At 43.4% G+C, this 15,650-nt stretch overlaps 1 protein-coding gene across 1 annotated transcript in view; it reads left to right on the top strand.

Moving 5' to 3' along the window:
- Positions 1–270: 270 nt before the first annotated feature.
- LOC104410151 (serine/threonine-protein phosphatase 2A regulatory subunit B'' subunit alpha-like) overlaps positions 271–15,650 on the top strand; it is a gene marked incomplete at its 3' end in the record, with an annotated part of 34,756 nt that continues 19,376 nt past the window's right edge. The window contains exon 1 of the mRNA XM_010020236.1: positions 271–2,277. Within this exon, the coding sequence (XP_010018538.1) occupies positions 271–2,277 (2,007 nt within the window). The remainder of the gene's footprint in view (positions 2,278–15,650) is intronic.

Here is a 15,650-nt window from a genome sequence, read left to right as displayed (position 1 = left end):
GCTTCCTGGACCATTAGAAATAGAGGAGCTTGTGCTGCATCTCTGATCAACAAAGCTTTCTGCATGGAGTACAAGAATCGAGTTGCCTTAAGTTAAATTGTATGCAAGTTGCACTAATTGTTGTAGCTGTACTGCTGATACCACTCCAGACTTGGCGTTTCCAGGTTTCTCATGTAGTATGAGCATTTCCAACTGACATTGGAATGTTTTTATCAAATCTGATGTGGCTGTGAACAGTGTATGTGGGGTGAACTTCTTCCTGTTAAGTTCATGGTAAACTCTGACGCCTCACTTCCAAGTGTGATATGTGCTATGGCAGCGACTTACAGGCTTATGGTCACTTCTGTGAACTGCTACAGCAGTGTGGTGATAGACCAGCACTTTCGGCACACTGTGCATTACTGCACAGGGACTTGCCAAGTGTTTAAGCAAGGGGTTACATGCATAGTTGCCCACCACAGTGTTTGTGCAGAGCTCAGTGTCCAAGATGCCAACCAAGACCATAAAATTCCTGTTCCTGAAAATGGACTTGCCTTGCCTGGAAATGAGGACTATCACCAAATCCTCCCAAGTAATCCAAGAATCAAAAAGGGCTCTTCAGTGCAAGCCTCTAGCAGTTTAAAAGACATTACTGGTGAGGCGATAAACCTTGCTAGTGGTAAAATAAAGGAATTCTCATTTGAAAAGCTCAAAAACTCTTCCAGCCATGTGGCCTACAGAAAGGGAAGGAAGGTTCGGTCAGAATCATTCAGCAGACGTTCATTTGATTTTGACTTGATTTATGGGCATTTCAGCAATGATGAGAACTGTCCTCCATGTGGATTTTTGCAGAGTCCCTCATCTGTGGAGAAATGGCAGGAAAGCAATGATGCTCCAGAAGTTACCATGAATAATCCCATGGTTCCCTTCTCCCCTCATTCCTTCTCTGAAGAAAACTTCATTACCCAGATTTTGGAAAAACACAAGCTAGATGGTGGGTCTGGTGGAGATATTAAGGTGTGCTTAGACATCTTGCTCAAGTGCTCAGAGGATCTCAAAAAGTGCACAGACATAATAAAACATTGCATCAAAAAGAAATCCGCAGACAGTGGTAGTGGAGGGAACAGCAATGACCCCCTGGCCAATTCAGAAATGATATATATGAACCTGATGACAAGATTTTCTTCATACCTGAAAAAGCTACCCTTTGAGCTCAAGCCACCAGGACACAAGGAAGCTAGTGACTTAGCAGATCTGGTTAACTGCTTTCATGGCTTGCAGCAAGCTCCCTTTCCCCCTGTATTTGGAGATGAGCAGCCACCTAGGTATGAAGATATTATTCAGCAGCCATCCTCAAGTGCACTTCCTCTCAGACCAGGTGATCAGTGTGAGGTGACAAGCACCTCTCAGTCCATCCCAGCAAGTACTGTGACCTTTACCTCTAACTCCCTTCATAGTGTCCCACAGGAGAACAGTGAGAGAGCTGTGAAAGATGCTTGTGCTCTACCTCAGTTACCAGCCACAAGCCCTTCTGACTGTACATCTTCCGCAGAGGCTCTGTACATTGAGGAGGAGTCTGATGGGGAAAGAACATTAGGGAAAATAAAGAAGGCAGAGCAGAAATGGGGCCGGGAGAGTTCAGAGCACAGCTACCAGGTAGCTGGTGGTTCAGATCTAACTGCCAATGCTAAAGCAGAATGTGCCAGAGTGGAAGATGCTGAGGTCTCCCACCCTTCTGAGAAAATCACTCCTTTAAAACCAGTTTCAGATTCTGTGTTGCGTGGTTCCCAAGCTGATGTCTCCAGAGGAGGACAGATGTGCAGTAAGATAGACAAGGATGAGATAGACAAACTGCTGCTGGACTTGGAGCGCTTCTCTCAGAAAATGGAGCATACTTTGAGGGAACCTTCTCAAAAGGAGAGTGAAGCTGCCCATTTGCAGATGTTTGGCTGGCAGGGTAGGCAGGTACTACCTCTCTCTCTTGAACCCAAAAGTAAACCAGTTGACCCCACTTCCCCTTTGTCGAAAATCATGGAAACCAATGGTCATAAAATGGAAGAGGATGAAAAAGCCCTTTTACTGCGTATCCTGGGAAGCATTGAGGACTTTGCCCAGGAACTGGTGGAATTTCAGACAGGCAAGGGAAGCTTATCCAAGGAGCGGGAAGTGATGCAAATTCTTCAGGAAACTTTAACGACTCCTTCACAGTCCCTCCTTTCAGGGCAAAAACGCTGTGCTGGGGTTGCCTCCAGAGACTCTGTTCCAGCTTCAATTCAGCAGGCCCCAGAAGTGATTAAGGTAAGAGAACCAAATCTTTTATGGGGTAGTGAGTAAAACAAACATGTGAAACGTGTGTATGGGGACACAATTACCACTGCTAAATGATTCATTGTGCTTTGGATGCTGTAGTGTAGAATAACGTGCTCAACCTGGCAGAAATGGAGCCTTTATTTAAATACAAACAAAAAAAGGAAATGAAACCCCCTAAGCAAACAAAATATGCCATGACACAGTTTCACCCTTGTGCTTGTTCCTTTCCTGCTGGTAATCCTGTAGGCTGTTTGCTTACGGTTTAAATGGGTCCTATATAATAGCAAGTAGAAACAATTTCAGCTAACTACTTTATCCCTGGGAGCAGGTACTGGATTAATGAAAACTGAATGTTCCACCTCTACCTTTCCCCGTCTCTGAGCTGACTTTTCAGCAGCCTTTGTTGTCCTCCTCATCTCTAGCTCCTAAGGAAATCCTCCATAGCACAAGGGTCAGAATCTAGGAAGATTTAATATACTTTTCCCTGTCCCTAGTGCTTAGAGTCATTGTGGAGTCTGCATTGCTTGTATCTCTCAAATGAGTAGGTTTTCCCAGGAGAAAGAGTCTTGATGGGAGCCTGCTTTAGAGGGAAGCCGAGGCTGTTTGTCCATCTTCCAATGCTTTTTATCTGACAAGTGCCAAATTTTCAAGACAGCTTGGTGTCAAACTTCCTTCCAAGTGCACAGAAAGTATAAAGAGGGCTTCAATTTCCAAAATTCACCTGTCATATAGACACTTAAGAAGTGCCAGGGTTGTAAGTGTCCATTCACAGGTGCTTCCAGTGGACCATGATGTACGTGCCTTCAGAACTGTCTGCTTTCCTGAAAATACAGGGGTTTGGCAATCTTGAAAGGTTGGTGTGTGTCTGACCCTACATGACCACTGAGATCTTTTTAGACTGGGTTTTCGAAGTGTTTCTGGTATTTCTATGGACATCTTTGCTTACAGAAAATGGTGAGCATAACCTTGTCTGGTATCTCCAGCAAGGGAAGAAGTCTTTTTCCTTTGAAGAGTGTAGAATTAAGAACCTGCAAAAGCTCTACAGTGATCTCTTATAATAGCTAGGCTTGCCTTGTATAATAATGTAGACTATTTTCTAACATGTAAACTTAAAACAAAAATGTGCTTGACAGTGTGACACTGACTTTGTGGCAGTTTTTCTGGAATCCTTGATGACTGGATGCATTTACGCTGTTAAATAGCTTATCAGTCTGGTCCCTTGCCAGCTTCTGTTTTCCTAATCACCCACCTAGCCTGTGTTAGTTTGCTCCCAGCCTGCCTTCTTTGGACATAAAACATGCACCCATACTACAAGAGCTCTTCTCTTCCGTGCAGCAGCACAACCCTTTCTTTGTGTAGATGCCTAGAACCAAAGATCGCAAGAGAAAATAACTCTTGGGGACCGAGAGGAGCTGGAGGGGGGCCTGGGCTGAGCACTGTGCAGCATGGATGCAGCTGGTACCCTTCAGAGGGAGCTAGCCCTTGGCAGGGTGGGCAAAAGTCATCTGAACTGCTGATTCTACACTTACTCTGAGGTTTGCTGTCATTTGTAGTACAGATGTGGCCATGCGTCTGGCTGTGGTCACACAAGGCCCTCTCTAGGTATAGCATCTAGGTAATATATCCGTGTTCCTGGATGACTCTGGATCTGCCTTGGAGCTCCATATGGATTCTGATTCAGTATTGCATGTGTGTGCCTGAATAAATAATGTGTAAAGTATGTTATATTTTATTAGGGCTCATAAAACTGTTATCAAATAGTTGCACGCACAGGCAAAACACCAGAGATCTAATACCAATGAAACACAGTCCAGCTTTCATTTATGACGGTTGTGGCAGTTTTAATATGCCTCAAATCCTAAGCAATAAAAAAAGGAGAGGGAGTGCTGCTTCAGACAGGACTGTTTTCTAGCTCAGCTGGCCTATCTTTGCTAACATATATCGGCAACAAGCTTTATCATAAAACAAATTGTGATTCTCCACAGAGAACAATAGAATTACTTGCCTCTTCATTTTCAAAGCCAAAATATTTAGAAACTCGGAAATGAATACTCAAGAAGTCCATCAACTTTACAGAGCACATAATGAGCGCACCATGCTTCTTTCAGGCAGGCCAGGAAGTGTTGCATACTTTGAGACTGTCCAACATTTCCCATTCTGAGATTCAGTTTTCCATTGCTTATCTCTAAACCTCCAGCTATTTGTTTTAACATTTCCTGTTCTGTGTGCCTGTCTTAAGCTGATTTTTTTTTAATGTTTGTTTTTTAGTGTTGGTTTTGAAAGAAATAGTTCAGTAAAAACAGTTCAGTTGTCTAGTAGAGGCTAGCAAAACAACCGAGTGTTTATCTCTAGTTTTGCCTCTAGATAGGAGGCAATAAGCAGGTGTGAGGGAGATGAGAGAAACCAGAACCAGTGAGTAGGGAGGAAGGTGGAGATGAGGCTGTTGGGATGATGTCACCTGAACTACAGAAGTGCTGGTGTCAGGGTTTAGGGTTTTTAGGTTTGGTTCTGTTTTGGTTTTGTTTGGTTGTTTTGGGGGTTCTTTTGGAAGGCAAAGGGCACTACCTTTTGGGTAAACTGTTGTCTTACACAAAGTCCTTTGAAAAGTCAGTGGTGGATGTTTTTGACATTAGCCTCTCTGTGCCCTTGGTCTACTGCCTGTACAGGATGGCTGATTTGATGAAGTATTTAAATCAGTTAATGTTTGCAGAATACTTGGTACTTCAGTGAAAGTACCCTAGAAAAGTCTGTAAGGAACTTATCCTGTTTTCAGAATCAAGTTTGAGTAGTGCAGGGCTCTGCTCCAAGTCCTGCTCATGCCTTTTATTTTAAGAACTGTTAGATAAAGTTTGTGAATAACTTAGCAGAGACCAAGACCAGGGTTTGATACAAAAAGAGGTCTCTGTCCTTCCTCTGTTGGGTATATCTTCTCAAGAGGATTACTCATGGTGTAGCGAGCCAGAAAGCAGTCCTGCTTCCTATTTCTCTCTCCCCCATGCTTCTACCTGCTGTTGCATGGTTCTGAATCTTTATGCCAACTCTGATGCTTTGTGCAAGATAGCAATTATAGCTAGGCTTGTTTTCTGCCATATTAGTAAACGGAATTGCTCATGGAGATCAAATGGGTGATACAGCCATTTCTGGACAGAGACTGTGGATCTGGGAGCAGAGGGTTTACAGTTTGCAGGGTTGATAAATGGTTTCAAACCACTTTGTCTAACCATATTGCATCTGACTGACATAGTAGAGCCCCGAGTCAAGTATCCAAGAGGTCATTCCCTGCTGCCACGTGTTTCCTCTGGGCTGTGTCTAGGTAGCATCTGTCTAGTCCTGCCTCTCCTTAATGGCTGAGGTGGGTGTTGCTAGGACTCTCAGAAGTGTTCCTAACTCACTGTACTCTAGAACATTGTCCTGAGGCCAGGCATCTTGCTTTTTTGTGTGTGTCAGAATGTTTACATTGCATGCTTAAACAGGTGGCCTGCAGATGGCTCTGAGTGGAATTGAGTTTCATAATCATATAAAGCTGAAGTTCACCTGGCAGCTTCATAATTCTGCCCCTTCAAAATATTACTTCATAATTCTGTGTGTTGCTTCATTCAGCGAATCTAATGATATTGTTATGAAGGATCTTGTGTGGAGCAATTAAGTGTAAAAAAAAAAAAGTGACTTCTATAACATGATTGTGACTTCAGCTTTGTCAGGAAATAATCACATTTTCTCAAAATGCATCCAAAATATAATGTAAAACTACTTGTGGAAAATCAGCTTTCATGTCATGTATTACAGTTTGTTTTGATCAAATATTGATAATATCTGTCAAGCATGCACACAGTCTGCACTCTTTTCAGACATCAATTATTCATTAATCTAAACCAAATAGTAAAAAAGGGTGCCTCACCCCCCCCCCCCCCGCTTGTTAATAGTTATTAAAAAAATGAAAATGGGAAGTGAATCTTGCAGCAAAGATGTTAGAGAAAAAAAAACAACAAAGCATTAAATTGGATGACCTGGGGATACGTTCATGACACGTGGGAACCTTTTGTAATCAGGGACAGGTACAGTCTCTGCTTGTGTGAAATTGATTTATCTTGAAGTAGACATCTAAAGGCAGGTGAAACAGTCTAGCAATAGACATTGAGATAGACATTTTTCAGCCTTATTGATTCTAAAATCAAGAAAATGTCATGCTGTTGCTGGAAAAGTTTAACCAGTTTTGGAAACAGTTGAAGCTGGTGCCCTTCTCAGCTGTGCAGAGTGCATTGAATTGTTGCAGACAGGCTTTGGGGTACTGCTAAGTCCTGTGATGATAAAATCATACATATATATTGGGACTAAGCCTCCAGCTTTAGATGCAGGTGAGATTCTATATTCTGGTGGCTAATGAAGGAGTCTGACACCTCTTTAGGTTTGACATTTCTCACCTTCACACTTTAAACTGGGTCAGTTATAGTAAAGAGGAATTTCTAAATTTGACTTCTTTTGTTCAGTTGACCTGTAGGCTGGTGGTATCAGATTTTTCTTCTGTGGATTTTGTTCAGTTGACTTTGAAACTGTTGATACCAAATTCTTTTACTGTGAATTTCTCATAGTACTGTATATTTATATTTTCATTTATACCCACCCTGTGTGTTTTCAGGGTAGGAAGTACCATGCTAGGAACCTGCTACAGTGCAAATCATTGGCATTCAGACACAGCAAGCCTTGCCTCCAGATTACGTGTCATTTTCCAGGCTATCAGTGCCAAAACCCACCCCACCCCCTGGCTTCCAGAATCTTTTGTGGCTGGGTAATTTGTGAGTGTAAAGTATGTGGCTGGTTTTTTTGGGGGTATTTTTAAGTAGCATCTACGTCTCTTTCACGCATCCATCTTTTAAAGCCCACTGTAGCTGGCTGGATGCAGCTGTAGATACCAGAGGTTCTTTGGACAGCATTTCCTCTGCAGTCTGTAAAAGGAGTGGCAGTCTGTAAGCTGGGTTAGAGTTCAGGTGAAGACAAAGTAAGTACACTTGCCACAGATGATTTAAAATGCCCCTCTGACATGCTGCTATATGAGATGTGCGGGACACTCAGTACAGTGGAGCCTTGCAGGCTTTTTTAGGCATTGCCTTCATGGTCAGAAAAAACTTCCAGAGTAAGAAAGCCAAAATTTATTCCAAAGCTGTTGCACATGGATCTGTGTATCCTTCATGTAGGGGCAATTCCAGTTAAAACATTCCTGCCTGCCTTTTCCATTTTTTTTTTTTTTTTTTTTTTTTTTTTTTTTTTGGGTAGTGGGGGTCCATTTCTTACTTCCATCTTCATCCTACCACTCTGTTAGGCTTCATGTTCAGTTGCAGGGCACACAGCAAAGTGGGCTGATGACACTGTAATAAGCTTGCAATTCTTTGAACTTGTAGCTGCGAAGATACATCTGGACTTGGAGATTTTCAGTTGTCAAGCTACACAGTTCAGTGACCTAAAGGGACCTGAACTATGATATGTTCTTGTTCAGATCTTCTTTCATGAAGACCTGGATTCCCCAGCCTTCCTTGTGGGACCATGACCTCATGATTGAGAAGCAACAGGAGAGACAATAAACTTGGGGAGTTTGATATAGATTTACAAAGACATTAAAAGAGTATTTTTGTGAATGTCAGCTGGGGAGTCTCTGTCCTTTAATAACTAATTAATATTTAATTAATAACTCTGTCCTATTTAACTGCACAAGAGCAAACCTGTGGTAAGAGCAGCCTTTTGGATAGGCTGTTTCTTTGTCTATCTGTAGTGCAGTAAGTCACGTTAGGCAATGCTGCATTTGAGTTAACTTCAGGCCTTCTACAGTAAATTGAGAAAAGGACATCAGAGGCACATGTTCAATAAAAGCTTTGTTAGTGAGGCCTAATGAGACCTTTTCATTTCAAATGCAGTACCTTGGTGAAAGCAAGCCCTACTAGCTAGAAATGGGATGTTGTTCTGTGTTACTAAGCTTAGAAAGTAAACTAGCAAAGTAGGATTTTTAAAGTCAAGTAGAGAAAGCAGTTCATGGTTTGTAAACGTTTGTTCATTTGGTAGAGTAAGAACTGGATTTAGACCTTTGTTCAGCACCATTGTCATGATAGGAGAGGGAGAACATGCTTTTAACAAGCCTAGACAAAGTCTGAGCAAGAGTTTGAAGTCTGTTTGTTCAAAGTTGTGCAGACAAAGAGTAGACTATTGTCCACTGAGAAATGCTCTGCCTTTGCCTTGAGGGTTATGGGAAAAGTGAATAAAAAGAATGATGCATTTTGGCATCCTTATGAAACCTTTTCTTAAGAACTGCTTTAGAATGCCTGAGCTTATTATCCAAGATCATCTTTATGTGCTTGCTTGGTGTTAAAGAAACTTGATCATTTGCTTTTTCCAAGCAAGAAGGAAAAATTGATGGTTTTTTAAAATTGCAGCCTTTGGTCTAGAGTGGGAACTAATGCTGGTCCTCTGCTTCATCACCTCAGAAGCAGGAACCTCAAACCGCTAGCATCATATAGGCACAGGCCCTGGCTGAGAGTACATAGTTTAACTCTAGCTGAGTCTGATGCAAGTTTGCACCTAAAGTTTCAACTCTGACATGCATAAAGTAAGAACTATTGGGGAAGATGGTATATTTAGCCACTTCTGCAGTGCATCTAATTTTAGCACTCTTGGTAGTGGTGGTGGGTGCTTCCTTTCCCATATTATCCCTGGCCTATTACAAGCCGAGGACAGATTGTCTGTCATGTAGCCAGCAGGGAAATAGATTCTGTTGTAGATCATGTTTCTCAATTAAACTATTACAAGAAGGCAGAAGATCCTGGTGGTACTGAAAGATACTTTGAATATCAGTTAAAAAAGGGAGCTTTGACTTGAGTGAGATAAAATCTTTAGATGTTGTCCTTGTGAAGAGAGAAGACATAGTATGTTGAAGCCACTTGGCGTTTTTTGCCTGTAAAAATCAAAACCAAGAAAGCAACGTGCTGGTCTTGACGTGGTCTCCATCTGGAAAGGCCAACATCTGCTTAGGAGCTGACCAGGATGATGATCAAGGAGAGTTCTCTACGGAGGGACCCAGACTTGGGAGGGGAGCTAGCTTTCCTCGCGAAAGGCTGTGACTTTGTTCTTCCATCTCGATTCAAGAGGAGGCTGAAGTCATTCCAGCAGGCCCAGGTTTGAATGTTTGGCGTTTCTTCCCCCCCCCCTTTATTTTTTTTGTATTTTTTTTTTGTTGGATCAGAGAATCAAACTGTCCCCCTTCTAGGCATGTCTATTTGCAGAAAGCTATTTGCAGCTAGATACCAGCAGGTTTAAAAATAAACCTTCCAGGCTTAGATTGCAGAGTTAAAGTGTCTTTGTAAACAAGGGGAAAAAATTAACAGCAAAGGGCAGTCAGTGACTGAATAATAGGGAGAGGTAGTGTAAGACACTGAAGTCTTTTTTGTGTTTTTCTAAGAAGCTCTGTGATTGCTCTGAATGTCTCCTGTTGCATGAGGAACCACCACAATATTCTGTTGTATCTAGTGGGTTGTGCTCTCTACTGTACAAATCTGCACAGAACGGCCTACCTGGCTTTGGCATTTGTGATTTTACCAGCAAGTCGCTTCTTTGTGTTGTTTCCTACTATCTCTGGGCTGGGGTTGAAGGAATCATTTAGGTTGGAAGAGACCCTTAAGAGCATGGAGATGTAGCCAAAGAAATGGAAACTGCACCACTGCTATACTGAGTCTCTGGGATAACTGACAAAAGATAATTTATGCTAGGACACCAAATGGTCATGTAGCCTCCCCAGATTTACAGGGGGTCACAATATGCTGGAATCAGCCTATCTTGAGCTTCATCTATATTTAAGTTATCAGTGATCCAGTAAGGAAGTTAAAAAGTTAAAATTCCAAGTGGTGCAGCTGTTTTCCAAAGAAACAGCTATGAAAGTTGCTCCAGAGGATATTGTAGTGCTTTTGTTTTCATGATTCCTGGTGACAGGCTAAAGTACATATGAGGTTAATCTCTGGAACATGTTTTTTCACTCCCTAGAGGAGAATTGCATGAAGTAATAATGCAGAGTAATAACTTGGGTGTGGACCATGAGCAATTTAGAAGAGACTAACAAAAACCATGCAGCACAGTGAGGTTCACTCTCCAGAGCTGGGCTGCTCACCTAAGGATGTAATCAGGGAATGGGTTGCATGGGGAGATAAGATCTCCTGGTAGACCAACTGGAAAACCTGACGAGCCTTTGGTACACAAACCCTGTGCCTGGTCTGAAGTAGGAACAGCGCCTTCACTGCTACATGCATCAAGAATAGCTGCTCTGGGGCTGCAGATCCAAGGCAAGTGAGCTAATGTAGTGGGCAATTGCAGCTGAAAAAGTAGTCTTCCTTTCTCTTATATTTGTCCCAGTACTTGTTCCCTCTTGCTACTGTATGTTAACCCCATCTTGCAGGCCTCAAGGGCCTTTTTGTGAGCTGGCTTAGCTCCTAACATGGTAAAATATCATCCAGCAAGTCTGTTTTCCACCTTTGAGTGGGTTAAATCGACTCACAGAGGGTTCTGGCAAGCTCTGAATCTGGCATTTAGTACACAGTGAGAATGTACGTTTGGGGTACAGAGATGGGAGTTCTCCCACTTGGCAGCAGTGAGATGTTAAGTTTTGTGTCTTGTGGGGCTATACCTTGTGGTTTGGGTGTGTTAGTGTGAGGTGAGCTGAAAGTGGAGGTAATTGGGCTCACTAAGTAGAGAAAAACTGCTAGAAGGAGAAAAGGTAATAAGGTGGTTGTAGGGAGCAGAGACATGAGTGATAGGTAGTTTGTGGAACAGCGAGATGTTGGCCAGAAAGGCAAGGGAGAAGTTTAATTGTAAAACCTGTGTCTCAAGTGCTGTAAATTTCAGTTCTTGTGCTTATCTTTTGCAGGACTATTTGTGGAAGGATCAGAGCCTCCCATAGCAGTGTTGGTAGGAACGGAGGCCTCTAATCCAACATCTCACTTGCAGGAAGACTGTTCCTAACACTGGGTCACGTTAGCACTGGCTTTCTCCAAGTCTTGAAAACTCCTGAAGGATAAGGGTTCCCCTTACCCCTTGCAAGTGACCTCTTGCAGCCTGTACTACCCTCAGTTAAATTCATCCTCCAGCCTAACCCTCCCAAGCTGCAGTTTGTGGCTGTTGCCCCTTTTATACCATGTACCATTACAAAGTTTGGCTCCATCATCTCTAACTGCACTTCAGATAGCTGTAGTCTGTGATTAGCCTGTCTCTGAGCTTTCATTTTGCTGGCTAAACAGGCCCAGCTGCTCAGTCTCTCCTGCCAGGTGATCCTGACCCTAGATGTCTGATTCACCTTCTGTAGATCACTGTCCAGTCTCTCCCCACCCTTTCTGAAGGCCAAAAACTGGTCACAGTAATGCAGATGTACCTCGCTAGTGTCAGGTAGAGGAGGTAGTGACTTCCCATGTTCTCCTGGCCCTACTCCTAACACAGTTTGCCTTATTTACAATTAGCCAGTGCTGCAGGCTCACGTTCAGCCTGGTGCACACCATTTCCCCCTCATCCTTTTTCAGTGGGGCTGTTGCTCAGCCAGTGGGTCCCCAGCCTGAACTGGTGCTTAGGATTGCTGTGCTCAGGAGGAGAACTTGGCACCTTTTATGGTTGTTGTGGTTTAAGCCCAGCCGGCAACTTGGAACCACGCAGCCGCTCGCTCACTCCCCCCCTTTTTCTTCCTCCCCCCGCTCCCGGAGGGATGGGGAGGAGAATCGGAGGAATGTAACTCCCACGAGTTGAGATAACAGCTCTCCAGTAACTAAGGTATAATACAAACCACTACTGCTACCAATAATAATGATAAGAGGAATAACAAGGGAAAAGGACACAACCGCTCACCACCCGCCGACCGATACCCAGCCCGACCCGAGCAGCGATCTGGGCCTTCCGGGTAACTCCCCCCAGTTTCTATACTGGGCATGACGTGCTGTGGTATGGAATACCCCTTTGGCCAGTTTGGGTCAGGTGTCCTGTCTCTGCTTCCTCCCGGCTTCCCCTCCTCTCTGGCAAAGCATGAGACTGAGAAAGTCCTTGGTCGGAGTAAACATTACTTAGCAACAACTAAAAACATCGGTGTTATCAGCATTGTTCCCAGACTGAAAGTCAAAAACACAGCACTGCCCCAGCTACTAAGAAGGCGAAAAAATGACTGCTGTAGCTGAACCCAGGACAATGGTGGAAGCAACTGAACAGATTGTCAAAGCCTCTATGCTTGAGAGACCTTTCATCATGGTAGCCTTCCCCTAGAGAAGGGTCATCTGCAAATCGGGACAGATGAGAACTGCAGTGGAGCTTCTGAGAGGAGTGGGGATTTATGTCCACTGTTGTCCTGTCTGAATTAATTAGCCTTGGTAGTTTTCTCCATGGAATTTTCAGGGAAGCATTTGGAGAGTGGAGTGAAACATATCAGCTGTGGGAAGGGCGTGTGTAAGATCTATAGGCATGCTTGTCAGACATGCAAGGCCTGTGTTTGCAAAACTCAACTGGATAAGGCCATGAGGAACTTGATCTAGCCATAGAGTTAGCCCTGTGTCGTTTCTCACCTAAATCCTTTTGTGATTGTGTTGCTTAAGTAGAGTTTGTTCTCATGTTTTGCTTTGCGGCAATTGGGCTTTACTTCTGCTGGAGAGTTTACAATTTATAGTAGAAAGCAGTCTATCCAGAAATGCATTTTCTCAGAGCCTCACCTTCTTGGGCTGTTTGGAGCCATGTGCAGATGAACCTTTGCTGTTTTTCCTGTCCTTAGAAATGGGTGAGAAAGCCAGCAGAAAAATACAATGATGGGAAAGGGCCTCAGGGAAGGAAAGGAAGAGAAGGTCTATGGTGATAGATACAAGTCAGCTTTGGAGAACTGATGATCTTTGGAGGATGGCTTGTGTCCAGTTACCATCAGACTTCAGTAAGACAGGAACTATAAAAAAAATGGAAAGAGACATGAAGTCAGCACTGTGGACTGCGAGAAACCAGGCTGAGTCACTGTCCCCTAGAAGAGAAGATTACAGAATCCAGTTTGGAAAAAAACCCCAAGAAACTGCTAGATTTATTATCTAGAATCCTGTTGGAGCTTGGGGCCAGGAGGAAGGAGTAGAAAGTATCTGAGCACTTGATGTGATACTGCTTCCTTCTGTGGAGTTTTCTGTTGGGACTGGCACTCACTGTGCTTTGTGTAGCTACAATGAGGCTGCGGTTATGTCTGGTTTATTTATAATGCAGATGTCACTATTTCAGTCTGTCCCTAAATAAATTGTATGACTGGCAAAAGGTGATATGGTGAATAGAGAGAGTTAAGGTAAATTACTACAGAGTAGTATTTAAAAATGGGCTTTACTCTCACCTTCCTCTTTGGCAGAAAGAGTCCATTAGCTTTTGGTAACGAAACTAAAAGGTTATTATCATATTTGTAGCTTCCATTCCTAGTTGCCCTTTCTGAAAATGCACATCCCTGTTAGTGGAATGTGTTCCACTAAGCAAATAGCACTAAGGTTAACTATTTGCAATAAGAAACTTCTTTTTCCCATTTTTCCCCAAGGAATTCCCACAGAATTACCCCTTGTGTCGCTTTCTTTGTTGTTGGTTGCTTGGTTTTGTTTCCCACAAATAGTTGTAATTGACTCCCTGCTGTGTCCAGAGTGGTTGACATCTGGTTATACCATTTCTAGAATATTCACTTGCAAGATTGTTCTAAGGAATGGGATCCTCAGGAGCTGGCTGCTGCTTGTTTTCTCTTTATGTTTTAGACAGCACATTTCTTACATGAGAAGGAAGAAAACAAATATTTTTATTTATGAAATAGATTGTTCTGAAAAGAAGCCATCTACAAGCAACGCTTCTACCTTGTTTGACTTGGACTGAGTAAGAGTTAGTGACTCAGTCTTATTGAGAAGGTCAGCTGCAAACATGTGTCTGAACTGGCACCTTACTTTGAAGCTTAGCAGCATTCCCAGTATCTCTCCTACAGATATGTAACCTGGCTTGTGTTGTGGATCAGGAAATTAACATAGATTCTGGACTCCTGACCTGTGGTTGATTTGAGCTGACACCAAGTGTTGCTGACTTTGGCAGTACCTGGAGGTGTCTGCTCTGCCTCTCAGAAGGTGGAGGCTGGAGCAAAGTGGATGAGTTGTGTACAGGATGATCAGCTCAAGTCTTGTGCCGTAGCAGGATGTATGTGGTATGCAGAAGAGGAAGAAAATGGCACAATGCTCTTGTGGTCTCTTGTACTCTAAGGGAAGGGGATATATTGTTAAAGTGAAGAGGTAGTGTCCTTGGCAAGAACAGTGTGTTGGTTTGCTTCTTTTTGGTTTGTGGACCATTTTGATAAATTTGAATCACTTCCAGTTCATCACAGTCCTGACAACTGGGAGTGCATGTGGGCATTGAAGAGAGTAGTGAGCAATAAACCTGTTTCTGAGAAGTGGATCTTCAGGACAAACTGATGTTAGGTCCTATTATAGAAGTCAAGAGTCTGCAGTTGGCACCTTGTTGTCTGTTCCAGCTTTGCGTTGTTTGTATGAATATGGTACTGTAAGAGACCAGCAGGGATTTCCCTTCTGCTGGAATCCAGAAAGTGAAAACCAGTGAGTACAGTCAGGTCTTGGCTGGAAAAGCCACTAGCTAGGCAGGGCAGGCGGGGGAGGCAGATTGTAAAAGCAGAAGTGGTGGTGTGTGAGAGTTCTCCAAGTCAGATCCCTAGCTTGACTTATTCACCAAGGTCTGATTCATTAACCCGCTATTTCCCAGTCAGATGAAGATTGCTTGAGAAGGCCAGTCCTTGGGAGCTCTATCACCCCTCTTGCTTAGCCTCCCTTTCTGAAGCAGCCAGCCATGGGAGGGGTGTGGATCTTCATCTGCCGCCATTATGTAACTGTGTCTGCTCTAAGGCCATGCTCCCCCTCCCCAGACATATTCAGCTTGTCTGTGTTTCGCTTTTGTTACTTGGGGTGAAGAGCAAAAGGAACCCAGGAGAAGAGTTGTCTTCTATTAGACCAGTGAGCTGCTGTTCACAGAATGAGTGAACAACTTCCCCCATCTTAACCCCTGCCACCATTTCGGATCGCTTACCTGCATTGTCATACTGTGGGACAGAATAACCCAGGCTGATGCTTATCCTGTCCCACAGCCCTCTTCAGCCCTAGTAATACTTTGAGCCCCAGAGCTAGCCTGCTCCATCATCACTCAGGATCAGACACACAGATGTGCAGTATGTGAGAAAATAGGAAATGTCGAGGAGGAACAGATGGGCTTGTTCTCCAAAGGTTAAGAGCAATATTGAGGGCTATACAGACTGTGAATACTGGTCTTGATAGACTCAGAAATCCTGAAGGCTGAAAGTGATCTTC

Source organism: Nestor notabilis, unplaced genomic scaffold, assembly GCF_000696875.1.
Source record: "Nestor notabilis isolate BGI_N333 unplaced genomic scaffold, ASM69687v1 scaffold32928, whole genome shotgun sequence".
NCBI lineage: Eukaryota > Metazoa > Chordata > Aves > Psittaciformes > Psittacidae > Nestor > Nestor notabilis.
The sequence above is the reverse complement of the archived record's forward strand: the minus strand, read 5'-3'. Positions and strand labels throughout refer to the sequence as shown.